This window comes from Sciurus vulgaris, assembly GCF_902686455.1.
Source record: "Sciurus vulgaris genome assembly, chromosome: 1".
NCBI lineage: Eukaryota > Metazoa > Chordata > Mammalia > Rodentia > Sciuridae > Sciurus > Sciurus vulgaris.
The window spans coordinates 203,646,378-203,673,796 of NC_136461.1; the positions used below are offsets into that span (position 1 = coordinate 203,646,378).

The 27,419-nt window shown below is 52.9% G+C and overlaps 1 protein-coding gene across 1 annotated transcript in view; it reads left to right on the forward strand.

Annotated features, from left to right (window-relative positions):
- Nucleotides 1-27,419, forward strand: part of TG (thyroglobulin) — a gene marked incomplete at its 5' end in the record, with an annotated part of 218,433 nt that overhangs the window by 80,053 nt on the left and 110,961 nt on the right. The window contains 8 exons of the mRNA XM_079134473.1: nucleotides 4,251-4,319; nucleotides 5,107-5,187; nucleotides 8,077-8,214; nucleotides 9,008-9,184; nucleotides 10,427-10,538; nucleotides 12,317-12,396; nucleotides 13,121-13,264; nucleotides 21,823-21,885. Of these exons, the coding sequence (XP_078990599.1) occupies nucleotides 4,251-4,319; nucleotides 5,107-5,187; nucleotides 8,077-8,214; nucleotides 9,008-9,184; nucleotides 10,427-10,538; nucleotides 12,317-12,396; nucleotides 13,121-13,264; nucleotides 21,823-21,885 (864 nt within the window). The remainder of the gene's footprint in view (nucleotides 1-4,250; nucleotides 4,320-5,106; nucleotides 5,188-8,076; nucleotides 8,215-9,007; nucleotides 9,185-10,426; nucleotides 10,539-12,316; nucleotides 12,397-13,120; nucleotides 13,265-21,822; nucleotides 21,886-27,419) is intronic.

Sequence of the window (27,419 nt, forward strand, 5' to 3'; positions counted from 1 at the left end):
CCCTACATTGGTGCGGCCACCAGGCATGGTTCCCCGAGGCTGGGGGCCCAGGCTCCACCCCGCGGGCAGAGCCCAGGGGACTAGTGCTGACGTCTTGCCTCAGGTCACAGGTCAGCCTCATCTGACCAGCTCTGCTGCTGTCCCAAGCCCCTCAGCCACGACGGGGTCCCCGCCCGAGGCCATTCCGAGCGAAGGTACCCTTTAGAGTCTAGGTGACCCCAAGCTCATCAGTGGCTCTCAATGACCACCAGTCTCTGAGTCCAGCCACCATCCAAGCAGTTGGCTTGGAGACAGGCACCCGTCTGTGAACTCAGCGGAGTGGCAGTTCTCTGTCCTTGTAAGTGTTCCTCTGGCACCTGGCTCAGGAGGCACTCTTCGCTCGGCAGACCCACCCCTCTCATCAGAATCTGATGGGCATGCATCCTCAGGCGAGGCCGCAGGCCGCCTGGCATGGAGCCCCAGGAGCCCAGGGTTGAGGGGACCGGAGCTGCGGTGAGCGGGCTACGGCACTTCAGCCCATGCACACCTCGGACAGAACTCAGTGGGCCAATTCGACTGCATCTCTAGACTCATCATGCTAATTCAGAAAGCCCTGTGCTAGCTGGGGTCACAGGAGCAGGTGTGCCCGTGGCTCCTCTCTGGAGTGGGCGCCTGGACAGCAGCTTTCAAAGCTGCTCCATCTCTCCTGGAGCGTGCTTTCCAGCTTCGGACCTGCCCTCTCCGAGGGTGTAGGTTAGAACTAATTGCCACAGATAGAGTGTGTGGTCCCCACGGAGTGCTCACAAGTAAGTGAAGACCGTGCGGCACCCACCGGCACTGCAGAGTCGGGCTCTAGTGTGGACACATTCCTGAGCCCTGATCACAGAGGGTGCCACCCTGCGTCCCAGCCTGCTGGCCTGCCGGGCAGCGGGAGGCCTCACTCAGCCCCCACGGGTGGACTGGAAGTGTCTGAGCAGCCTGACTGTGGAGCAGGGAAGAGGGAGAATGACATTTGCTCCTGCCTTTGACCCTCTCAAAACCAACTGAAGGGGGCTCAGGAAGGTTTGGGAGAGCAGTGAAGGGCTAAAGGTGTGTTTTAGGAACTGATTTGGTGGCCAAGCTTACACATGGGCAGAAGGCTCCATGCTTCTTTGGCGGATGCTTGACGTCCACCTTGGCTTTGTTCTCCCTCACGCCTCCCCCGTGCATTCCTTTGTCTTGGACACCAGCTCTGTACCTAGACTGTGCCAGGTGGAGGATATAAAGAGGACTAAGCCTGGGTCCTGGCACCAGGAAGCTCAGAGGACATCAAGCTGGGTGTTGGCCAAGCTCTAAGACAGAAGATGGGGCTTCTCAGTGTGGGGGTGCCACCCTCCCACCGGAGGGTTCAGGGAAACCTCCAGAAGCAAGTGATGGAGAACCGGTTCTTAGAGAATGAGTAGAGGTTGAGCTAATGCGAGGGATAAGGGCTGCGGGTGGGGAGAAGAAAGTCTGCTTGGACGGGGAGGCCTGAGAGAAGTGTTGCAGGCGGCAGGGAAGACGGCATCCACGGGACAGCTGGGCGCGAGGCCGCGCAGAACTCATGGAAGGAGACAGGATCTCTTCTTAGTCGGAAGAGACTTCTATAACAAGGTGGGTCGAGGAAAGAAAAGCAAGCTTGTTTACATGTCTGTCTGATATTTACCTGAGAGACAGAGGGAAGGAGTGATTCTCAGAGGTGGCATTGAGCTCCAGCATACAGCTCGTGCTCTTCAAGAGAGAGCAGTTCTGTGACAGAGGCAGACGGAGGGAAAGGACGATGAGTCTCGAGAGTGGAGAATCATGGGCAGGCATGGAGGTGAAGGCTAGCTAGGGAAGCTGAGTCCTCAGCTCTCCAGTCCCCCGAGGTCTAAAGCTCTTCTTGGCGTCAGCCTCTGTTCCCTAGGACAAGGGGGTCTTTGGGAATATGTGTCCCCTTTAGGCTTCTAGTGCCCTGTGGAGAACTGGCAATCATTGTAATAATAAAAATCACTGGGGAGCTGCTGCTTCCCTGTGGTCATTGCGAAGATGCTCCCTAGGGCACAAAAGCCTCTGCAGCTGCTGGTTAGGGCACCTGCTGGGTGGGTCACAGCACTCAGGAGCATGTGCAGATTTAACCACGCTCCCCTGGACTCGAAACCAGTTTGAGGTGGAGACACCTTATTTCCCAGGCCAGAAGACGCAGGCGCTGTTGACTTGAGATGGACAAAGGGCACATGTGGACCTGGACCCTGTGCAACTCAGTGCTTTCTGGGTCTGAGCACAGTCAAAACCTGTGTGCACCTGTGTGGTCACCCATTCTTGTCTGGGTGATGGAAGGAATCTGTGATTTCCCACTTTATGTAAAGTAGGACACAGACCAGACAAAAACAAGATGGTCCAGACAGACTGAAAGGTGCCACAGCTCAGTCAGTCAAATAGGCTCCGGAGAGGCAAGGACCCTCCTCTGAGAATCCTGGGAGGACTATTGCTCTTATCTAGGGGCAGGCCTGGGAGGACCCACCATCTAATGCCCTGCAGGATCCCATGGTGAACCAGTTCCTGAAGTGGTCCCTGGCTTCAGGCTGGGATTTGAGAGCAGTAAAGCAGCTTAGGGAAAAGATGTTCTTTAATCTGCTTTTATAGGTTAGGACTCATAACACACAGCCTGAAGTATTCTGAAAGCTTCATTTACATCTGCATTACCAAAACAGTTATCTATCTTGAAAGAATCAGTACATCAAATAGATTTGGGTATTAAAAGATCTAAAAAAAACAAACTCTCTGGTTTCTGTTGTGACAAGGACCAAAACTCCACAGCTTGATCTTTATCCTGAGCAAATGATGGAGGGAGGGAGGAGAGCAGCAGGCAGCAACTGCTGCTGCTCTGTGGGCCGCAGGGAGTGCGGTGTGGTCTCCTCCGCTGTGTGCAGAACGAGCCTCACGCTTTCAGAGAGCCAAGCCTGGGTCCCCAGATGTCAAGCTCACACGGGCTCTGCTTTCAGTGACTGCCACCCTCTTGAGGGCGTGAGAGGATCTGGGTTGTGCCCTTTAGGAAACACGTCGCCCCAACACAGGGTGGCTGCAGAAATCCTGGGAGCATTCTTCACTTCCATTCTGTAGCACAATCCAGTAGCAGTGCAGCTCAGGGTTTTTGGCTCCCTGCTGGCATGGAGGGCATCATCCTTGGGGCAGCTCATCGCTGCGACTGCTGAATTGTCCATATCACTGAGAGCATGTCTCTTTCAACACAAGAACCTTTAGATTGTGTGCCTCTAGGGATGGACAGAGTTATGGAATATGCGATCCTGTCCTCGGGGCGTTGGTTAAGAGCGTGGGCTGTGAAGCCTAACAAATGGGATTTGAGCTCTGGCATTAACCTCCCTTGACTTTGAACTCTTCACCTGGAGCTTGGAGACCTTCCCTTACAGCCTGGTGGTGAGGTTAAATTGAGTGATGTATGGAAGGAGCTCATCACAGTGCTGCACAAAGGGTCCAAACTACTCATCTAGAACAGGCTCCTAGTAATAATTAAAAACAAACTCTGTTCATGTCTTGATGTTCCAGCTGTCAGCTTCTGCAGTGTGGGGTGGTCCTACTCCAGATTCATGGTTTCTGAGCCCTTTTCTCAGCCTCCCTTGACATAGGGGGAATTGGCAGGGTCTGAGGACCGCAGGAGGCAAAAGAAGAACATGGAACTTAAGAAATGGTGTGAAAACCCAGTCTTGTCCAGGGTGGCCTCCAGGGAGCAGCATTCACAAGAAAAGAAAATTTAATTAGTAATAAATTAAATACTAACAACTGCCAACAATGGGTTGCTTGTCAGTGAGGACCCAGAGGAGAACAGCTGTACATTATTCTGTCCTCATTGGAATGAGGTGGGAGGGATTGGTGGGTGCCAGCGCACTCACCAAGGAGACAGTAGTCTCAAGGAGCTAAGCAGTGTGGGAAACCCGCTCTTGCCCCTCCCAGGGACTTTGTTTTCTATAAGCCAATCCCAGCATCCTCAGCCATCCTCCTCTGCCACAGGTTCATGACTCCTCATCAAGAGTCCTTTTGATGTCCTGAGCAGGACACTTGAGGTCTGACCAGCTCTGGTTTTATACAAGAGAGCAGGAGTAGAGCTCCAGGGGACTTTGGGACATTCTGTGTGGGAAGCTGGGTTCTCAGGTCTAGGGGAATTTGGGGAGAAGGTAGGACAGTTGTGGTGACAGTGGGCGTCTGGTGAGACCAAGAACGTGCAAGTGCATAAAAATGGCACTCCTCCTTTGCAGGTCTGGCAGCCCTGGAAAGAACTCAAGACACCGTTGCTACCAGTTTCCAGCAGGTTTACCTCTGGAAAGGTAAGCTGGGTGGGATGCTGCTTCCTTGAGGTTGGCCCTTCCCTCATTCACACAGCGTTCTGCTCCTGTAGAGACAGGTAGGACTGCTTTCTAAGGAGAGCTGTCTGTGGGACAGGATGCCCGGATCTTCATCGGATAAGATCCCACGGTCTAAAAGGAAAGTGGACAGTGTGGAAACCAAAGAAAGGATAGTGGGGAGGCTCTTGGTCCCTAGGAGATGAAATTCACTGACATTCCGACCTTGTATCAGGATGGGAGTGTGGAGGCTGCCCCCAACCCTGGGAGGCACTTCTCCAAGGGGACTTGGTCCTATGTCCTTCTCCCTGAGGCTCAAGGTAGAGGACCAGGACCCCAAGAAAGTGGTGCTGTAGCACTTTGTTGACTTTTTTCCAGTTGCAATGCATCTGCTGACCACCTAAGTGGTCTGGGATCCACTATCCACCCCTGCTCGCCGAGTGCCAACTTTCTCAGGAGGAACACAGGCATCCCATTCCCTGCCTTCTCGGGGTGTTGTGAGCACCAGTGTTCATGAGCATTTTGCTTCCTCTGAGGGGTAAATGTCAACAACTGCAGCGACGTGGACATTGGTGGTTTGTTGCTGAGAGCTTAGCTGATGCTGGGTCAAGGTCAAAGAGTGTGGATCTGCGCTTCATGTTGGTTCCAGGTCTCGTCTGCAGCACCTGGCTGGGGCCATGAGCATCTCCCGTACTCCTGCTACCACTGTTTAGTGACCCAAAGGAATGTCCCTCCTGCCCCTCCACATTATGAGCACTCTTATTCCTCCTAGGTTCTGACATGGGGTCACGGCCAGAGTCCATGGGATGTAGAAGAGACGTGGAACCAGGATCAGGATTTCCACTGGCAACAGGTATCAACCCTGGACACACTGGAGTGCCTGGCTGTGGGGACAAGGTGGTGGCACCAGGGCTTCATCCATGAGCTCATTGCTTGCTATCACTGTTCTGCTCTAAGCTTCTGACCCAATTATCTATCTCACAAATATGGCGGCTCAGATGGGCAAATGGCATGGAAAACAAGGCAGAATCCTTGCACATTCATTGCTGTTTCTAGAAACAAATAATAACTAACCTCAATAATAACAAATAATAACTAACCTCAAAACAAATCTACCTGCATTACAGAGCAGGGCGTGGCCTACTGTGGTCAGGGGCCTTACTTACATCAACCCTGAGCAAAACACAGATATTCCCAGACTGCTTAGTAAGTGAGATGGCCATGAGATTCTTTTGAAAGAGTCCTGACATGCAGTGAGAATGTTAACAGGGACAACACAATGCAGTGTCTGAGACTTCTCTGCCTCCAGGACCCACAGTTACTATTACCGAGGTGGAGCTGAAACTTGGGAGGAGGAATGAGAAGGAGAGAGTCTTAGTTCATTTGGTGCTGCTATAACAAAATACCACCGACTAGGTACTTTATAGTGAACAGATGTCCATTTGGCTTATGGTTCTGGAGACTGGAAGTCCAAGACCGAGTGGCCACATCTAGTGAAGCCCTTCCTGCTATGGCAGAGGTGTGGAATGAGTGTGGCAGAGCAAGATGGAGCAGAACCTGGTTTTATAGTCCATTTGTGTGGGCAGAGCCCTCAAGACCTGATCACCCCTCATCTGGACTCACCTCCCAGCACTCCTGCACTGAGAATTCAGTCCTGGACACCTGGTCACTGGGGACACGTGCACCATAACAGAGAGTGAGGCAGATCAGTCCTCCAGCACAGTGAGCAGCCTGGTACAGAGGGAGGGGCAGCGCAGAGCAGAGACGAGCTCTCATGCCGTGGTGTGGCTGCACGGCCTTGGGACCCTTGTGAGGTGATGTGAGAACCTCTTCTCCACCTCACCTGGTGCTGAGTGCACACCTGAGAAATGGTAGTTCCTTGCCTGTGTAGAGTGTCTGTGCAGATCAGGTGCATGACGCACACAGACCCCTGGAAATCAGGCTCCTCCCTTGGACTCGCGAGTACATTCAGCATCCGGAGGGGCTGTGAGGAGTGTCTCCTGGGTCAGAGTAGGACCATATTCAAATCCTACTCTGTCTCTGCCTGTGGGATCCTAAGTGGGCTGGTCACCTCTGAGCCTCAGTTTCTTCATCTGGGCAAAGGGCACAGAAAGCAAGGCAGAGGGCAATTTGGGAATGAGATGAGGTGATTCCGTAAATCATCATGGCACTGAGCAAGTGCTCCTGAACTGGCAGTTCTCATGTGCTGTGATGGTGGCATTGGGGTTTTGATGCTGGCACAGAGTCTAGCTCCCAGCATTCAACCAGTGCTGTCCCCTTCCTCTCTCTCCCCGTATTTCCTATCGAACAGCAGATCCCAGTGTGGGACGGGAGGTAGGGGGACAGCTTGCATTCCTGTCCCAAGCCCCCTTGGCCCAGGCGTGCTCTGCCCCTTCAGAGGGTTTTAGTTTTTCCAGCAGGGTAATGCGGGTGGTGGGTACCTGCTCAGGGGACTTTCCTCTCTTGTCCTCTTGGCCAGGGCCCTTCTGTACCATGACCTGGCCCCTCAGCCTCCTGATCTTTGCCTGATACTAGCAAATTGGTAAGTCAGGCTTCCCGGCACACTGGTGTTCCAGGTCACCTGCTGCCAGCCATGGTTTTCCTGCTGGAAGGGGCTGAGCAGGAAAGGCTGCAGGAGAGAGCAAGATCCCCTCCTGCCCAGCCTCCTGGGTACCAGGCGCCGCATCTGGGGCTCTAGATACAGCACCTCACAAACATTATCCCAACTCTGCTGGTAGGTGTTCCCATTAAAGGCCTCAATGTCCCTCGGCTCAGACAGTCTAGCACTAAGCCAGCGACAGTGCCAGGCTTCAGACGTGGTCAGCTGACCCTGAGGTCTGGTTTTCCTGAGCCCCAGCACCTGCCTGCACAGACAGTCTGGCCCTACAGACCAGGGCTGACAAAGCTGACAGATTGTGCTCAATTTGAAGCACAGACTTTTTTTTTCTTTGAGTTTTAAAATTGAGAGATTTTACATAAAGGCCCAGTTTTTCAGTTTTCTAGAGAAAAACAGGAGATCTGGTGACACTGGCTTCCAGTTTCCCCTGGTGACCATCCTCTGAGCGTGTGCAGCTGAACTGCCCCTCACTCCCCACATGCCCTGGAGTGGGTCGCAGGCCCTACCAGCACCCTGCACTCCCGTCTCCCCTCCCTGTTCCAGGTCTTTGCATTTGTGATCCCCAGCCTTGGCAATGCCCTTTACAGGTGGCCATGCAGCTCATGTCAGGGTAAATGTGCGTATAATGGTGGCACTTGAGGACATTTTTAAAATCCATCATCAAACACTGTGCCATGGCCACCCACAACACTGTCACTCAATTCCACCGGAAGGGCCCGTCCTCCTCTCCCTTAGGAAGGGAGCTCAGCCCAGCCCCAACTTTGAAGGGCTTCAGGGCTAACAGAGCTCAGCTTGGTTTCCCTTTTGCCGCTGATCCCATTCCTGGGCTGAACGAGGACAAACACCTGCAGGAGAAGCCCACTGAGGCAGGCGGGAGGCTGCTGCCCGCCCCATTCCCGCCGTGCTCCTCAGCATCCTGGGAGGAGCTCTGCAGTTGGGAGCGCAGGAGGACTTCTCCTCTTTCTGCATCAGGTCGCTGTGTTTGAGAGGAGCACGGACGCCACAGGAGCAGCCTCCCCGCTGCGCGCCCACCTCACCTGGGAACGTCTGTGCCTCTCTGTCTAGAATCTCTGTTGTCTGCTTCAGGGAGATGAAGTGAACTTGACTCTCCTCCTCCTTTTTCAGATTCAACAGCAGAACTTTTCTCCCCTGTGGACCTTTCCCAGGTCACCATCAACACAAGCCAGTCCCTGCCCAGCCGGCAGTACTGGCTTTTCAAACACCTGTTTTCGGCCCAGCAGGCAGAACTGTGGTGCCTTTCTCGTAAGTGACCTCTGTCTCGATCCTCCTCCTTCCAGACCCTGTGCTGGGACATCACAGGCTACTTCAGCAACCGCTGGGCACAGACAAGGTCAAATTCAGAGCAGACAACACAGGGACCACTATCCTCCTAGAAGAAAGATAGTCACTAAGGCCTGTCTCCCAGAAACGCAGTGTAGTCCATCTCTGTTCTGCTTCAGAACCTAGTGTCTGTCTGTCCATCCATTCCATCCATTCATCTGTCTATCCATCCATCCATCCATCCATCCATCCATCCATCCATCCATCCACCCATTGTTATCAAGTTAGTTATGTTCTAGGTCTAGTATTTGACTTTGTGGATTAAAAACAAAAATGAAAGGAATCAGCAAAGTTCTTTGCCCTGGCGGAGCTCAAAATGTCTCTAGTCAAGGCAGACATGGGTGTGGGGACAGGGAGATCATCGCAAAGCTGGTTTTACAGCCCTGTGGCCTCTGGTCTGCAGGTCCTGAGCACCTCTCGAAGGTCATGTGTAGGTCGCGGCGTGCTCTCCTTTCACCTCCTGTATTGCTGAATTTGGGGCTCAGCTTCACTCTGCTGGAACTCAGCCTGTAGGCAGGGCCACATGGCCCTCTCCAGCCAGCAGAACCCAGTGTTTTTGCTTTTGTTTTGGGCCTTCCAGACTGAGCATCCATGACTATCCTGGGATTCTGCCTTAAGAAGAGACCCTCCTGGCATTTTCCCCCGAAGGACCCTTCAGAGGTAACTCCCTCAGGACCTCCCCAGGACTAAAGCCCAACCGCTCTCTTGCTGACAGGCTGTGTCCAGGAGCCTGCCTTCTGTCAGCTGGCAGCTGTAACAGACAGTGCGCCCTTGTACTCCACCTGCTCGCTCTACCCAGAGGCCCAAGTGTGTGATGACGTCCTGGAGTCCAGCTCCAGGGGCTGCAGCCTGACCCTGCCCCACCAGCCAAGGGCCCTGTTCCGGAAGAAAGGTGAGCACTTGGTGGGGTCTGCTTGACACAGATTTCTAATGGGCTGCTGCCTCTGCGGTTTAGAAAGGTCCAGGTTAACTTAATATTTTTTAATAAAAAAAATTAAAATTGTCCGTGCTCCCTGTAGAGATGTGGGGTGATTCAGAAATGCCTGCGTGACTCTGGAGAGGAGTCCTGCTCTGGGATCTCCCTCTCAGAGTGGGCCGCAGCTGGTGGGCTCCTCAGCTGTGGCTCCACAGGGCTGCAAGTAGGAGGATCTGGGCCGAAGCAATCTTAGCGCACCCAGCTGGTGTTTGTCCTCAAGGACATCAATGAGCCCGTATTTGTTGCTTTTCACCCTGTCCAGCCTCTGTCTCCCCGGATGTTGTTGGCCTTCACTTCCTCTTCTATCTTCTTTGCAGGAGGCCCTTCTCAGGCGCCTGGTGGCTCTCAGTTTTCCCCTCAAATGTACGAGGGCCCACAAGACAACTGGGAACACTAACAGTTCCCAGGGGGCTTGTCTGTGGGTTCTCTGAGGGTAGTCTGGTTGGGCCGCCCGTTGAGGCATCCCTCCTGCCAGCCTCTGTAGGTCCTGCCTCCAAGGGAAAACCTGAGGGGTGTGGCTACGCGTGGCCGCTTGGAAGGTAGAGGAGTTGCAGCAGTCACTGTGGAGGTCACTTGGAGGGACCTCTGCTTTCACTGGAATGTCTACTCCTTGGGGCACCCAGGAGACCCTGTCTTCTGTGCTTCTCAGGAAAAACCTTTCATCTTCTCCTGTGGTGGACGGGGCAATTCTCAGTTGTGGCAAACAGAGGAGGTGGCTGTGGACCTAGTTCTTCTGAAGGCGATTTTCAGCTCCTGCCTGTCTCAGGCCTCTTCTTCCCCCAACTGCCAACCCTACCCACTGGCCTGGCCAGCTGGGAGTCCAGGGGCACATGGACCTGTGTCTCAGTTCTTCCCTCAGGAAAGTGGGGTCTGCCTCCTTAGGTCTACGGAGCCAGGTTCTACTCCTGAACGTGCCTTCCCGCCCCCAAACGGCCTGACTATGTCCCCCTCCTATTCTCTTTACCCTCATGGGTTTCTACCTTGACAAGAATCCCTTGACTGGTTTTTAGTGAGATTTGGGATGAGACCTGAGCGTAAATTCACGTGCTTAACATGCAATCTTCAAGGAGGGCTTTTGGTCGGGTTTAATGCCTCGCCCTCCTATTTTCGCAGTATGATATATTTTTCTCTCGGTGCTGATATTCCTTTCTTGTGCAGTGGTCCTGGGTGAAAGAGTGAAGAACTTTTACATTCGCCTGCCATTCCAAAAGCTGACAGGGATTTCCATTAGGAACAAAGTGCCTATGTCTGCAAAACCCATTTCTGACGGGTGAGTGGCCCCTGCCTCAGCCCAGTGTTCATGAAGACTCCCTGCTTCCCGGAGGAAGGAACTGCCATAGCAGAGAAAGGCAGGGGTGAAAGAGTTACATGGCCTGGGGCTGAGGGGGTGAAAGGCATAAGGAGGAGCCATGTCAATGTCCTGGGCTAAGGCAAATTGCTAACATTATACCCGAGATTCCCAGGCAGCTGATGGAAAAATCCTACTGAACCACGTCTTATCAACTAATAAAATTGACCAAACATGGTAAAGAACCTGATCCTCAAAGCCTCATGGTACTGTCGAGAATCCGCAGAGCAGATAGAGCGTTTAATTGACCAGAGGTTCATAAGGACATTTTTAAAAATTGTTTTTAAAATTTGTGTATCTATCTGCTGGGCTATTCTTTGATAGTTCTAAAGGGTGAGGGTTCTCAGCCTTGCCCATGGATTTCATCCATCAGGACCAGAGGGCTTCTCACTAGCCACATTCCTGGGGCCTACTAAATCAGGTTGCTGGCACAGGGCTTGAGACTTGGAGGTCTAAGGAATTACAAGGAAGTTCACCACTGATCCTTTTGTTCTTTAAAAGTCATTGATCCGTGAACTATTGATCTAAGAGGGCTTTTGGATTATGAAACTGTATCATGTTGCTGGCATTTAAGATTTACATTTGAAAATGAGGTAAAAAAAAGATACAGGCTGGTATTTCTTGGGATCCAGCTAGAATCACCCATGCTGATGGGAGGGGTGGAAAGAGGAACCATCCTGACCTGATGCTGGGATAGGTGTTGGTGAAGCAGAGCTGGTGGATCCCAACTCAGGGAAACCTGTTGGCTGGGAAGGACCAAGGTCCAGCCTGGAGTGTATAAATGGGCTTCTGAAGAAGGAAAGGAAGTGGCCAGTGCGCAGGGACCTGGGAGAGGGAAGAATAGGAAGGTGGCTTGCCTACCAGAGGGCAGAGACACAGCCAGTGTTGGAGAAGTGCCCTGTGGACACAAGCTTCCACTACTTCTTTGGGGAAGAAGAACAAGAATGAGGCAGTGTCCCCACACCAAAGGGGACCAAGGGTTTGAGTAAATGCTCAGGGATCAGGAATGAGTGATCAAACTCAGACTGGTGGTCAGGGCTTGGAAACTTAGAACCAAGCCCCAGAGGTTTGGTTTGGAGCCACTAAATTCCTCTTGCCATGGCTGGTCTTGGAAGCTGAGCGGGGGTCTAGGTGCTGCCCCTAGGGAATAAGCAAGGAAGTCCTAGAGTGAGCCTGGAGGGACTGAGCCAGGAAACAGAAGTGTATTCTTATAGTGTGGTCAGTCCCTTGTGGAGTGAGTAGAGGGAGGCCGTGGGGACACCACTCAGCTCTTGCTGCCTCAGCGGCCTAGTTGGCCCCCTGGCTATGAGCCAATGGAGCACCATTTCCAGGGATGCCTTCCAGGCCATTGCTGAGTCCAAAGCTGAGACTCATCCAAAGGATTGCGGAGCACATTCAGGACCCAAGGTCAGCTTGACTTGTAGCCCAGCATGTAATAGGCACGGAATGTGTGCTTAGTGAATGAGTGAGTGAACAAATGAAGGATGGCTAGACCGCATTTTGGGAAAAGACAGAATTTTGCTTTCACAAAGAATCTCAAAGCTAGGAATCCCCTCATGCAAATGGCCAAAGCACCCACTCTTCAGGTAGTTACCAAGAAGGCTGGGCCCTGGAAGTAAGAGGGACTGTTCAGCTTATTGGGTGGGCCTGCACGCCCCCGCCAGGCCTTCAGACCTCTCTTCTTTCTCTGCTGATGCCAGGTTCTTTGAATGCGAGCGCCGGTGTGATGCGGACCCGTGCTGCACTGGCTTTGGATTTCTAAATGTTTCCCAGTTGAAAGGTAATGACCATAACTTCCTCTCCCTGTGCCCCTCACAGTCTAGAGAACACATTCACCTCTGTGACCTTAGCTGATCCTCAGGCTGCTCCAGGAGGGTGGGGAAGAAGGAGGCTCGTTCACAAGAAGGGGAGTGGGGCTCAGAAATGATGTATTGGTGTGACAGCTGGGACACAGCTCCTGGTGGGGCCACCTCTCAGCCTTACACAGGCAATTTTGCTTGACCCAAATATTTGTCCTTCCTTTCATGCTTCTCTGGGATGTCCTCTGCTCTTCTTTTAGAACTCCCATCTGGTGGCTTGGTGGGGTGAACTTTGGATACATCCGTGCAATCTCTGTTTAAAGCAGGGTTCAGTCACTTACTGGTGACTGATACTGGATGGGTCCCTTACAGTCTCTCTTTAGCTTTCTCATCTATGAATAGGCATACACCCTTATAAATACATCCCCATCAGGTTGCGCGAGGACCATCTGAAGCAACGTGAGAAGCCAAGCACAGCTCTGGTACATGGTAGGCAGGCACAGTCAGCAGCAGCTGCCTGTATCCCCAAGCCCTCAGGCCAGAGGCTCCTTAAGTGCAGGCACCAGATTTCCATTGGTGGCTGAGACCACCTGGAATAGCATGGTAGCCCCCGATGTGTGCTGAGCCATGCTCTGCAGCCTTTCTCTCATCCAATCAGAATCTCCCCTTGTGTTCATTTGCCTGGCCTCTGCTCTTTTGCCCCAGGAGGAGAGGTGGCATGCCTAACCCTGAGCAGCATGGGACTTCAGACATGCAGTGAGGAAAACGGAGGAGCCTGGCGCATCTGGGACTGTGGCTCTCCCGACACAGAGACCCACACCTATCCCTTCGGGTGGTACCAGAAGCCCAGTGAGTGACCTGCTATTCAAAGCTCTGTGGGAACCGTTCGTTGACTGTGTCACAACCATGCATGTCCTGGGGCTGGGAAGGAGAGCAGTCAGGATTCATGGGGTGTAAGCAACAGAAACTGATTCTATTAAACTTAAGCAGGAAAGGAATGTGTTGGGCATCTTCTCATTGGCAAAACAGAAAGATGACCAACTAGATCTCAGGAAAGGTGAGAATGGACCGACTCCATCGCTGTGTTCAGCAAGAACAAGAGGCCGACTTTCCAGTGGGCCACAGTCCTCACTGATCTACTCCATGGGGGTTGCTTTGTGTTCAGGTTTTATATCCAGGGGAGAGAGCTTGGGCCGTGAGTCCACCCAGTGTCTAAAGGAGGGTCAGGCAGCTTGAGCCACAGTGCCAACAAACCTGGGCGCACTGGGGTTGGTGGGGAGGTTCCTCAAAGCATAGCATGTGCCTACTGGGTGACGGACAGGTGCTGGGCTCACATGGGTTGTCAGTACTCATGGCACCCTATGGAGTGGACATTATTTCCTCCCTTTGAGGGTGATAAGTGTGTGGCATACAAAATTGAAGGTGCTTGACCCAAACCATGTGACTAATCAGAAACAGAGTGAAATCCCAAACCCAGATTCAATGACCCCAATCTTCCCCTTTAGGATGTTGTCTCCTGGCAGGTCTTCAAGTTGGTGGATGTTAAAATGTCCAGAAACCTGTTCAGATTGGTTTCCCCTAACTCACCTGAATAACGAGCAGTTGACTTAATCCAGTGAAGAAAAAGGCTAGCAAACTAATAAAGCAGCCCGTATGCCTGTGCTGGCCTCCAGTCCAGAGTCATACAGGAACTGAAAGGTGCAGACCAGGCTCACAGCAGGATCTGGCGCTCCACCCTGCTCCTGAGCTCTGCTTTCCTAGACTTCAGGCTGTTCTTCTTCTTTTTTTTTTTTTTTTGGTGGGGTTGGCGGGGAGGCGGGGCAGTGCGTGGGCAGGGAGTTAATTATTTCCAGACTGACTGGAACCTTCTGGCTGATGTCTACCTTCAGCATTCTGTGACTAGATTTGAATCTACTCCGTTGGCTTTCTTTTGTTTTAACATCTTGAATTATTTTAGGCAAAACTCAAGAGCTGTGTAGTGAAGTAGGCTCCCTGGGTTTCTGCTCAGGCAAGGGCGTTGCATTCGGGCAGTCCCCCCCTGCTTTAGCTCATGGGACACAGAAGAGGGAATGCTGCCCCGGATTCTGCCTCCTGGGGACAGCACCGTCAGCTCTGGTGTCCCTGCAGCTTCACCCTCAGAGCCTTCTGCCCTGACTCTCCCCTTACTGTCTCACCATGCCAGAGTGAAAAATGTCATTTTCCATTTTCATATGACTCATGGAAGAGTTGGGTAAAAGGAAGCTTAAGCAGAAATTCGTTTGTTGGGAAATGCAATAGGAATCAGAGCAGAGCGGCACAGCCTTTGGACAGGAGCAGGCAAGGCAGGCACCCCAAGGTGCTCTTTGTCCCGACTCCTTCCAGCTGTTCTGCTTCTCCTCATCTGACTGCTCAGACCACTGACTTTTTCCAATATATGCTCGGTGGGGACTTAGGAGTTTTGATCAGAAACTGTAGAGCAGAGAATTAAAATTCACAGAGGGGCTCTCATTCAACAAATGGCCTGACCATCAACCATGCCTGGAGCCTCTAGTTTTGCAAAACTAGCCTCTGTTCATTGGGCTCTTACTGTGTGCCTGTCTGGATACCCAGCATGTGGAAGCCTGATCACATTTAGTCCCCACACCTAGGTCAGATGAGGAAATAGTGGCCCAGAGAGGTTAAATCAGTTACCCAGGGGCACACAGGGTAAACGACAGAGTTAGAGTGAGCTCGGGTCTTTCCTGTCTAGAGCACTCTGTCCTAGGGCTGAGTGTGGGAAGGACATGATGCCTTCCTCCAGTCGCTCACCGTAGACTTGAGAGTCACAGACTCTAGACTCTAGAACCATTCTGGAGCTGGGTCATAAGTCAGAAGCTTTGAAGGCTTGTTCCTCATTTATACCAGATCCTGCAAGGTACTGGACACTGAGAAATGGAAGAGTAATAAAATGTGGTTGCTTTTCTGAGCTGCAGACTAGAGGAGGACATGAGCCTGAGTAAGAACAGCACAATAGGCTGGGGGAACCAGCAATGAGTCCCACTTGGGAGTCCTGGACATTTGCTGCTGAACACCCTCTATGGGCCCCCTTCTGGCCCCAAGGGTCACTTTTGGCAGCCCGCCAGGCCCACTGGTGGAGCCGCCCGGGCAGGCAGCCTTTCGCGCCGCATGCTGCCTGCTTTCAGAATTTGGTTGCAAGGGAGAGGAGAAATGCCACTGGGGCTCCCGCCTCTCATTCTGCTGTGCATGGTCCTGGGTAGGGACCACCCTGTGCCTGCTTGTGAGCATTCCGAATAGGTGGATCTGTGTTCCCATTCCAGAACAGGAGCAGGGCAGCTGCCAGAGGCCGTGCTGCTGTGTGTAGCATAGCTGTCCCTCAGAGCAGGACAAGGTCTTTCTCCCTCAAGGGGTCTCCATCAGAGGTGGGGTGGGGTAAGCCTCGAGTCCGTAGGTCCCCTCCTCCTGGGGCCTGGCAGAGAAAGGAACCTCACTTAAGAAGAGTAGACTGTTCTCGCCATGGGTCACGCTGACCAGCCCAAAGCCTCGCTCGACTCGTGATGTCTCTTGAGCCTCAGCAGATGCACTAGTGGGTTCAGCACCTTAGTGTGAATTCTAGTTTCCCTGGCAGACAAACCACACTAGCATACTGTTGGAATATTCCAGCATCAAACCGACACTGTCATTACCAATTTCCCATCCTTATCTTTGTATCAGTCAAGCATGGTGGTAGGGAATGGTCTCTGTGGGGTAGGGAAGGCTGGGCCTCAGCCCTGAAGGGTGGACAGGACCCTCACTGCCAGTTCTTGGTTAACACTCTCACAGGAGACATGAACTTCACCAAGGAATTCGGTTGAAGAATTTCAGCAATAGACGCTGGGCCTGCTCAAGGCCCTGGTTTGATAACTTAGCATATTGACATCTGTACTGAGAGGAACTATGAGCCAGTCAGCGCTGGGTCTCCTGTTGTTGAGGATCCGCCCCTGGGAAGCGGCAGGAAGTGATATTCACAGAACTCCTACTCCACTCACTGTGGGGGCACAGAAGGTGGAAGTCCCGGCGGCCAGGGGTTGACTGTCTGGCTGAGGAAGACTGGAAGGAAGCACTTCCCCCAGATGCACGTGTACCCTGTGAAGTGAGTGGCCTGCCTACCCACCCCGCAGGAGATGATCCTTCTCTCTGTGACCAGAGAATGGCAGGGCTGTGGCTTGTTGCTGTGGTGGGACCCAAGGAGGTGGGAAAGGTGCCTCTCCAGAGCTTGGCAAGCTCAGGAGGAATTCTCTCCTACCTGGGATCGTGCAGAAGTGCCTCCAGGGAGGAGCTGGCCTGGGATACAGGCCCAGAGGGAGGGAGGAGGACCCCGGTCCCTATTGACAGGCACCCAGTGGCAGGGCTGAGGGAGGCCTATTCCTGCCTCACAGCCTCGTGTGAGAGACCGGCAAACAACCATGGCACCCAATTCTTGTTCCCTGCTGAGCTCACAGAGCAAAGGATGAAACTGAGCCTCCCAGTGTCCCTGAAACAAAGGCACAAAACCTAGGGCAGGCAGCACCTAGAGGGCCTGCAAGAACCTGCAGTGACAGGCCTTCTCATTTTGCTATCCAAGGAAAATGGAAAACTCTGCGCATTCAGTTCAGCATGGATCAGCAGGGGCTCAGGCTACACAGTGGCAGATGCAGAAGAGACTGTCTGCAGCCTGAACAGGCAGCAGAACCCACAGAGGAGATGTTCTTAGCATCCAGAGGGCTGGGAGTGGGGAGTGCAGGGACAGGAGGTCTGCTCTGTGGTCACGCAGTGCCCCAGAGCCCAGAGCTTCCTGGAAGGGGCTGGCTGTGAGGTGCTGGCTCCTCTGCTCTTACAGAGAACCAGACTGCCCCTCCCATCTGCAGCTGTGCATGGCCTGCAAGTGGGGCAGGGTCTTGTGTTGTCTACTAAGTCAAATGGGGCATCTAAAAAAAAGGAATTCTCACAGTTTCTCTCTTCTACTAAGCCCATGCACTTGGCTCTGTGGCAATTCTAGATACAGGAACAGAGCCTGGAAAGGAAGTGGCAGGTTCCTCTAACAGTGCTTCTTTGTAACCCACGTAGAAACCCTACATTCAGGTCAGTTCACCCGGGACCCATTCCTTATCCTCGCTCACCTCCTAACAGCACTTACGGTTCACCAGCCCCAGATCTGGCCAGGCATAGGGTAGCATTTGTATGCAGTATCTCATTTAATCCAACAACCTGATAGCCTAGAACCTAGTCTTACTCCCAGATGGTGCTGTGATGGCAAATATTTCACAATTGGCCACGACTGGGGTGAGAGCTATTTCTATTCACAACACTTCTGACGCCAAACTTGTGGGGTTTATTCATCTCACACCAACAGAGTCTCCAATTCTCTGGACGCCAGCAGCATGTGCAAAGATTCAGTTCAATTCTGACACCGAGAACCTAGACTGAAAGTCAGAACCCACTGTCCAACACTCATTCCCACCAGGTCCCCCACTGCAGGTGCTTACTGCAAGGCCAGGGCCTCCTGCTCTGCAGAGCACCTGGCAATAAATTGTGGATTCCCATGGTAGTTTGCAAGAATGGGAAGCAATTAGCTACCATTACTAGTTTATTGTGAAAGATGTAACTTGGGTTAGATGCAGCTCCATGGCAGAGCACTCACCTACTACGTGTGAGGCCTTGGGTCCCATCCCCAGCGACACGCCCACACGGAAGTGTTTCCAGCTCAGTGAGGCTGGAGCAGAAGAGAAACACAGCACTGAGCACGGGAGGCTCAGGCTGGCTCTCAGGACAAAGGAACATGCTAGTTCCATTCATATAAAAGGGTGGTCAGATGTGCTAGCTAGTTTTAGGAAAGTTCATTAACTTTCTGTCAATTGAAGTATTCTTTTTCCTTCCTGGTCAAGCACTTTAACCTCGAGGGAGGAGGACTTAGCCATCCTGGAGTCAAATGGCGCTTCTCTCATGGGGTGCTGCACACTGTGTGAGCTGCCGTGGCTCCTGAGAGGACTCAGGGAGTGGAGGGCACACGCCATGCAGACATCAGGGCCCTAGGATCTTGCTGTCCAGTGACTCTCCAACAGCTCATCCTCCCTGGGTCCATCCCTGGGGATTCGGGGCGAGAGTGTCCTGGCTTAATGATGCACCTGGGCCTGTTGGAGAGAGGGCGAGAGGTGGGAAAGGCACACATCAGCTCTCCATGGCTCGCAGCTCTGAGCTGAGGGAGGGCAGGGAAGGTGGGCACCATGCCGCAGCAGCCAGCAGACTGGGAGCTGCCTCTGCCCTCAGTCCCGTGGGTTCCCAGCGGGGTGCTGGTCTGTCCCGAAGGAGATGCACAGGGCAGGGAGGTGCACCCTCCTCCCAGCACCTCGCGTCACACCTGGGAGCTCCCAAACCTGCTCTCCAGGGTTCCTGTGGCGTTCTGTTTCATGTGCACAATTTATTACATCATTGCTGCTGGTGAATGAATGCCTGCCTCCAGCCCCCTCCTCTCCGTGGGGGTCTGGGTGGGGCCGGAAGTTCAGCCCTCTAATGATGCCCCACCTTTGTGGCCACAGTCCCCGTCCTGAAGCTGTTCAGCCCTCACCCTGCCGTCGCCAGTCAGCTCATTGGTGGGTGGGTACCTTTACCACTGCAGAGAGCCAGCCCGAGGGCCCTAGAAGCTCTTGTTTTAGGAACCAGAGACCAAAATAAGACATTGTAACAAAAGCTGCTGCTGTCCCCCATCATTGAGGAAATGACAGGGTTTTAGGAGCTCCATGCCAGGAGCTAAGCTGAAGAGCAGCTCTGTTTTCTGCTACGTTACGATATAAGTGCGCGCCATTGTCCCTGCCGCGAACACCCTGGCTGGCTGCAGACCGCTGCTCCCTGCTGCTGAGCGTGGAGCAGGGAAACAGCTCCCCACTGGCTCAGGGCGCCATGGGCTGCAGAGCCCAGAGAAGTCATGTTCATTTGCTCAACAGTCAATTAGCTGAACGACTTTCCCAAGGCCACACAGGAGGCTTTCAGGGGAGGGTCCCTGGGGAACTTCATCTTCCCAGGGACTTCTAGGGAGGTGTTCAGTGCTGGGCCAGGGGAGCGGCCCGGGGAGCTGTGCAGGAACCCTCGGGGCTCGCCCTACACTGGACCATGAAGGGCCCACTGGCCCGAGGGCAGGGCCTGCACAGCTTACTGCTTTTCCTCTCTGATGGTGGGAGGAAAGAGGGTGAAGCAACGGCAGCAGAAACTGGGGGCCAGTGCTCTGCTCAGCAGCTCCCCGGAGCTGGATCACAACTCACTCGCGTGTTCTCATCTCTCAGCAGTAGACATGGAGGGTCCCGGCTTTCCATGAGTTTGCACGTGTATTTCCTTGGCAAACAGAGCTTGCTTTGAATTTCAAGATGAATTTCTAGAAGCAGAATTATTGGGCACTTGAATACCCTCAATATAGATCGTCAAGTTGTTCTCTGAAGTGCACACTCTCGGGATCCTTATTCTGAGAATCTCTCCCAGGAAGTACAGTCATTTAGACAAACAAGTGACAGCAAAGCTTGGTGACAAGTATGGAGCTGCTGGCTGGGTGTAGGGCAGGCTGGGGGAGGTGATTAGTTATAGTGTTCTGTGTGGGGTTCACAGGATGTGGGATGGTGGGAGCTCAGGGGTCCTCAAAGTGTGTCCCTGAACCAGCAGCATCAGCATCACCTGGAAATGTGCTAGAAATGTCACATCTAAGCCCAAGCCACTGCAGGATCAGAAGCTCTGGGATGTGTCACTAAGCCCTCCAGGCGACTCTGATGCCTGCTGAAGTCTGAGAACCAGTGTCTTGGGATGGTGGTGGCAGGTGCTTCCAGGCAAGTGGAGCCAGCCAGGCAAAGACAGTACAAGAGTGAAGGCTCTAGAGTCCCAAGGCGCCAGGCAGCCTCGCCTTAGGCAGCTATAACCAAATGCCACGGACTGTGCCGTTTATGAGGAAAACAGACCTCTCACGTCGTTCTGGAGGCTGGGAAATCCAGCACGAAAACATCAACATCTGGAGAGGCCTCCTTGCTGTGTGGTTACATGGCAGAGGCATCACATGGCCAGGGGAGAGCAAGAGAGAGCAAGAGGACGCTCTGGAGAGGGCTTGATTTTGTAGCAGAGCCACTCCCGAGACAATGGACTGACTCCCCTGCAATGTGCCCAACTATTTTTGAGGGTGGTGTCCTCATGACTAAGCATCTCTTAAGGGTACCACCTCCCAAGATGGTCACAGTGACAACTAAATTTCAACATGAGTTTTGAAGGGGAAGTTCAAACCATAGCCCTTTGTCTTAGCATAGCTGACAGAAGTGAAGTAGGCAGAGGACAGGGATGTGAAGGGCCCCCTCAGGGACTTTGGGGACCAGAATAGAGCAAGACTCTGAACCAGACTTTTCATGGAGGCAGACTTAGACCAGAGACCTTGACAACAGTGTGCCATTGTGGAAGACTAATATTCTCAGTGAACAGTAGTCAGCATTTATTGAGCACTTACTCTATTCCAAAACTGCATATATCAACTTCTAGAAATCTCACAACCCTGAGATTGGTACTGTTAATCCCTCTTTTATAGACAAGGAAACTGAGGACAGAGAGAGTAAATAATTTGTTCAAAATCACAAAGTGAGAAAGTGGCCAAGCCAAGCTTGCCCTGGGCGACCAGCCCCAGAGCTCACTCTTGACTGCTGCTCATGCCTCAGGGTAGCTCCTGTGAGTGCTAGGAGATGCTGTGCTCAGTCCTGGCTTGAGTCATTGGAAGGAAAAAAAATGGCAATTGATGAGTTGGATTTGTTCAGTAAGGGAAAAGGAAGGGGAGAAAGTACCGGCTCTTACAAACCACCCCCTGGGCTCCAGTGGCTTCTCATTTAATTTGCACTTCTCCTCTTAGCACTGCTGAGACTCATTGCTCTGCACTGCTTCTCCATGGAATGTCAGGTTCAAACCCAGGTCTGTCTGCTGCCAAAGTCCAGGTGTCCCCATGCCAGGCTCCATGCCATGAATAGCTGCTGCTGCTTGTGCTCTCATGCCAAGTATCATGCACGGCATGATCTGCAGTCCCTCAGTGCTCCTCCAGGCAGGCTGTCCCCATGGAAACAGGCCTGGCACTGCCATGCCTCGCCCAGGCTCATGGAGTCGGCAGGTGATTGCGGAAGGCATTTGCGTGGGCCGTCACGTCTGGCTCCCTGCTCTCTGGATGAATAGGCCTGGTTAGGCAGAGGTAACAAAGAGCCCCAAATCCCAGGCTTAGAGCAGCAGGGCTGGGGCTCTGCTCTATGCCATCCCCCTCAAGGCCTGGGCCTACCAGCTGGTGCCGTCAGTGCAGCCTGCCCTCGCGGAGTCCCATCTCTCAGCCGCCATCCTGGGCTCTGCTAAGGTCTTCAGAGCTCGTGACCCTGAGGGGCAAGATGAGCTAAAAGGTTGCCTTTTCTTCTTTTCAGCTGCTCAGAGGGATGCGCCCAGCTTCTGTCCTCCCGTTGTCCTGCCTCCCCCCACAGGAGAAGGTAAGCGCGTGGTCTTTCTGTCCTCCTGAGAGCGCCGTCTCCTCTTCTTTTTCCTCCTTGCTTTGCCTTTGTCTGTTGGTTTTGCTGGCATGAGCCTCACCCCTGGATTCTGGGTCCTGTGGGTCACACACTTGTGTGGGTAGGGCACATGCTGGCAACACAGCCACTCTACAGACCGGGAAACCAGGGCTCAGCGTTACACAAGTTCCTCCAGGATGCAGCGAATTGGGTCAGAAGGGCACCAGAGCCCAGCCCTGCCCAGATCCGTTCTGGCTTGCTTATCAGTGATGGCTAGACCCACACGGTGCTGGGACAATGTCAAGAAGAGTGTGCTGGTGCCCAAACTGGAAGAAGCTAGCTCTTTATAAGCTGGGCTGACAGTGATTGGGGACAGTGAGGGTGACATCCGAGGATGAAGCACTGGTTCTGAGCCAGGAGCCCCAGAAGCCCAGGCCGAGGCTGCAGTTCCTTCTGCGTGGTGTGTTGCCTGGGTCCCCAGTCCATCACCACAGCATGCTCTGAGTGGCCACAAGGTGGCAGGAGGTGCAGGGAAGGAGGAGCTGGGAGGGTCCTCTTCTTGGGACCCAGCTGGGGCTGCAGGCCGTGTGGCCTTGCCGCATGGTTCCCTCCTCTTCTTCTCTCTGTCAGGAAATTAGAGGTTCAGCCTGGGCTCCAGGCTCGGCTCAGCCAGGAGGCCACGTGATGTTAATTCCTGGCCTGTGACATGATGTCTGAGGGGTCCTGGACACCTGTTATTATGGCCTCGCTGAAGAGCTGAACATAGCTTGAGTAGGAAGGAGTCATTCCATGCCAAGGCCATGGTTAAAGTATCAAATGTCCTCCACCTAAGAGGTCGGTTTGCTTCACACAGTTAAAATAGCGAGTGTTGGGGTTGTCTCTTTGGGGAGCACGTGTGCCTTCTTTCCTGGGCATCTCTGCAGAGTGACAGTGCTGAGCACTCACCCACAAGAGCAGGCTCTGTGCTGTCAGCCTGCTGTAGAGGGCAGAGGTGGGACTCACAGATGTCAGGACGCCAGGGCCTAATGGTGACGCATGCCTGAGCCAGACTTTGGCCCAAATTGATTTTGAATTTTATCATGACACAATTAAAATAATCCAAATGCCCCCCAAAGACTTATGGTTAAGAAATCAAAATAAAACACTACTTCCCCATGTCACCTCCACCCATCGGCCCCTCCCACGCCAGAAGCCATGGCTGCAAACTCTTCCCTTCTCCTGTTCTCCCCTGGCCTCCAGGTGTCTAAGCTGGTGCAGCCCGCCCCTTCCCCTGTCGATCCTGGAAGCAGCCGCTGAGCTGTTGCCCTGACAGGAGGCTCAGCTCTCTCCTCTTCATTCTCAAAACGTGGCCATGTCAAGATGTGGGGATGAAATAGGGCCAACATTTAACAATCATGGCTGTCTAGTACGGTTCCCTGCAGGGCCCAAAAATGTAATGGCAACCCCACCATCTCTGCACCTGGCCCGGGGATTTTCAGGTCCCTTCCTGTCTTAGCCTGTGCCTCCCTGCCTCCCATGACCCTCGGCCTCCGGGGCATCCTGAGGCCGGTGGAGCCTCGCGGGCCTGGAGAGCCATTCTTTCCTCTGCTGATTTGCTCACATGGTACCTTTGCCTCATGTTCATCTAAGACGGTGCTGACATCTCCCACTGCTCTGGCTAGCTGTCCTCGCCCTCTCTCCGGTTCCTCCTTTCCTCCCTTCCTTTCTTCTTTCATTATCTTTATGAGTTGAGACTTTTTTATTCCTTTCCTTATCTTATTTGTGGGAAACGAGTAGGTTAGCATATTGTGTCTGATGAAAAATCGTCCGGTATTTTTAAGACTTTTGAACGTCTAACGGAGGCCCAGTTTGTCCTCAGCACTGAGCTGCATGTTCAGTCTTCACACAAACCTCAGGAGAGGGTCCCTGTTACGTGTCTAATTGTAGGAAATTCAAACAGGAGCCATGAGCTCACAGGTAAGGGCAGCACAGTGGTGAGAGCCATGGCTGCCCTTTAGCTCCCTCGGTTCACTAACCAGGCCCATTGTAAGCGCAAAAGGACGGGATGCAGACCTCGAGGATTCAGAGGAGCCTTTATTCCTTCGCACACCTGGGCACTGTCGGGGCTCATTTTCCAGATGCAAAAATGGTCATCAGCTACAGAGGGGATTCTGGTTTTATAGGGTACGATGAGGATGGTTTAGTCACCGGTTGTACAGGTTAGAACTTTGACTTAGAAGGGGTGGTTGTGAACAGGTTGAAGCTGTTGTCTGGGAGACAGGAGTCCAGATCCCGAGGGACGAGTACTCAAATCTTGCCCATTGCTTTACTTTCTCTGGGAGCCATTATTTTCCAGAGTTTCAATATTTGTGTGCCTCCATTTAGGACTAATTTGCTGTAGGGGAAGGTCAAGTTTCAGTGCCTAGAATTCAGTAGCTGCCCTTTCCTTTTAGGGCCCATTGTTATCAGGAAAGGATTTGCTGGGAAGTTAATCTTTGCTAGTTTCCCCTTCCTCCTCCGGAGCTGCTCCTCTCTCCGTTTTTCTTCAGGGGCTATCTGGCAGGAACATTATTTTCCGTAACCCTTCACCCATTATTGGACCTTTGGTCGTATCTCACTCTGCACACTAACTCTGCACTTTATGAGAATGCCACAATGAGACAGTACCTTACTATGTTTACACTCAAGATCCATACTGCCACATGGGTCTCCAAAGTGTTCCTAGGTGCATCCTTAGAGCAGTGAGCCACATATTTGCCATCTTTAAGTCTCATCAAAAAATGTTAAATATGTAAAGCTTGAATATATAAATGTCAAATATTTTTGGTTAAAGATGAATAAACTAAAACATAAACACCTTTGGGAGAGTTTATAATGCTTCACTATTTTTGCTAAGAGTTTGCATTGTTGAGACTTGGAGTCCCCATAAAAGGAGAAAGAAAGGTCAGGTGTAGAGCAGAGCCCTCCACATGCAGCCTGGGGATCCAAGCAGCTGTCTCCCACAAGATCCAGACGCTATAGTCATTTTAAATGTGCCTTTCACAAGTGTGACTTAAAAGCAGGGGAGATGTTGAGCCAGCATCCCTGCTATGCTGAGTTCCCGAATGGAGGTAAACATCTGAGACTTCCTCTGAGGTGAGGCCTAGGACGGTGTATCGGTATGTGCATGTGAGGTTCTGACCCAGAATGCATGTGCAGACGTATGTGCACAGTGCGTGTGTAAAATACTCACCTTTATGCATGTTCTATTCAGGAAGAAAACAAAATATTTATGAAATATCAAATATTCAGAAATCATTTAATGCTCTCAAGACAGCTAGGTGTTGGCACGGTCTGTTTTTTGAATAGGGGTTGATTGAGCTGGGATTTGAACCCATGCCCAGCTGACTGTCAGAGTTAGATAAGATGACTTGGTTGAGTTCCTGGAACAGATGGACTCCAGAGTCTAGTCTCTGGGTCTCATTTCTCCTTTGCCTGCACATGTGTGTAAGCTGTCCATTGAAAGTTCACTTTGAGCAAAGGATTCTCTGCTTTAATTAGTTGGTGGGAAAAATGTGAAGATGCAGGTGACTTCTAAAGTCTTGCAGGCCTGTCTCCAGCAAATGCGACCTGTAAGGCTGACTCGAAGCCCTTCATTTCTGTTGCTCTACAGAAGGCTTCTACACATTAGCTGGTTTGAAAATGGCAGGAATTTGCCAGATGGGCAAATTTCAGAAAGTCTTTCCAGACAGAAGAGTTTATCTCTGTAAAAGTCCAAAGCAGGAAACAGCAAGAAGCATCCAGGCACTGGAAACAGTTCAGAATGGCAGGAGGGGGCGGCTCAGCTGGAAGGGAAGATGAGCTGGGCACGGAGCCAGGGACATAAGTCCGTGCTCAGATGGGGCCTGCAGCTCAAGCGGGCAAGGCCCAGCGTAGGAGAGTGAAGACAGGAGCGAGCGTGAGCAGGCCTGGGTAGTGTAGCCTGAGCGGGAGGATGACCCCCGTTAGCTCCGCGCCAGCCCCTCTTCAGAGAGTGGATTCTGTATTGCCCTCCATTCCAGAAGAGGCACATGCTAGGGCAGGGTCCGATCGCATGACAGGAGCTCACAGTCCAGTCAGGAGAAAGGCTCAGGAGGCAACGGTCACGTGCCCAGGGCTGGCTCCAGGCTGCGTGGGAACCTGCCCCTGGCCACCCCATTCACTGAAGAGATAGGAAAAGCGCTGCAGGTGAGGAGGAGTGAACTCTGCCATCAGGAGGGGCGTGCGCATGTCACATGGCAAAAGGAGGAAGGACGATGTCCCGGCAGAGGCCACTGCTGAACTTGGCACAAGTAGTTCCGGATCACAGGGCCAGCAGGGACAGGAGCAGGTGGGTGTGGACGGGGGCCAGAAAATAGGGCACTTTGGGAACCATGAGTCACCCAAGGGCCTTAAGCAGTTGATCAGTAAGCTTTGAGGTGATTCAGAGCTTCCCCAATGGGCCGCGAGCAGGATGCACCTGTGGGCAGTTGACGAGATCCTGAGGAAATGGGGACAGTGGCACGTGGTGAATCGTATTTCTCTCTTCAGGCAAAAATTGTACGTTTTGTAAACGTATAGGTACCATTTTCTCCTCAAGAGAAATGCTCATTTCATCTTAAAATACCCACAACAATGACTCCAAAGCCAGTGCTCGGGGTCAGCAGGAGTGCCTTCCCCACGCCTGGCCTCGCCCTCGCCACCCAGTGCTGACTCTCTCGGGGCGTAATCCCAGGACAGTGACACGCCATTTCCATCCACTATTTTAGTCACTTCTCTTAGGGGAGCCACTGTAGTAAACTCAGTATTTGGATCAAAATCCAGAGGAAAACAGGACGTGAGATTGTAGGGGTTTGTAGTTCTATGCCCCTTGTGTGGGGAACTTCAGGATGCCCCTGGACAGGCAGGGCCCAGCCCTTGACATCGAGCTCCATGTAGCAGTGGGCGGCCATCCCAGTGAGCTGGGCAGAGGCTGCAGCTGAGGGGTGCCAGGCAAGAGAGAGGAGGAGAGACCTGTCCTTGAAGGTGGCCCGGTGGGGCTTCCCAGCGCCTCTCTCTACCCAGTCCTGGGGCTCAGGATGGAACAGGGGCTGAACTTGGGAAAGATGGAAAGGGCAGTGGCCGCAGGGGCCGCTTGATGGGTGGAAGGGATCCAGCCCAGCCCACTCTGCGCCTGTGCTGCGGGCTGTGCCAGTGGCAGATGGCAGTCACTCAGTCTGTCCTGTCAGTGTGCTCATTGGACTGCTGAGGGGAGTCACGGGACCCTAAGAATGTCAGCGCTGGCAGGAAGCTGCACACCACCCACCTGGGAAGCTACGGACGCCCTGGCGCAGCAGCCAGTCAGCTTTCCCAGGCTCTCTCTGCCTCTGTCAGAGAACGACGGGAATGAAATAGGAAGACTCATCAGGTGGCGGGCTTGTGTTGAGCGGCGAGTGAAGTGCAGGGCTCGGCCCAGATCCCATGCGGAGCTGTGTTCAGGAAACGTCAGCCAGAGTCCCCCGGCCCAAGCCTGACCCCTTGCAGGGGAGGACGCTGAGGAT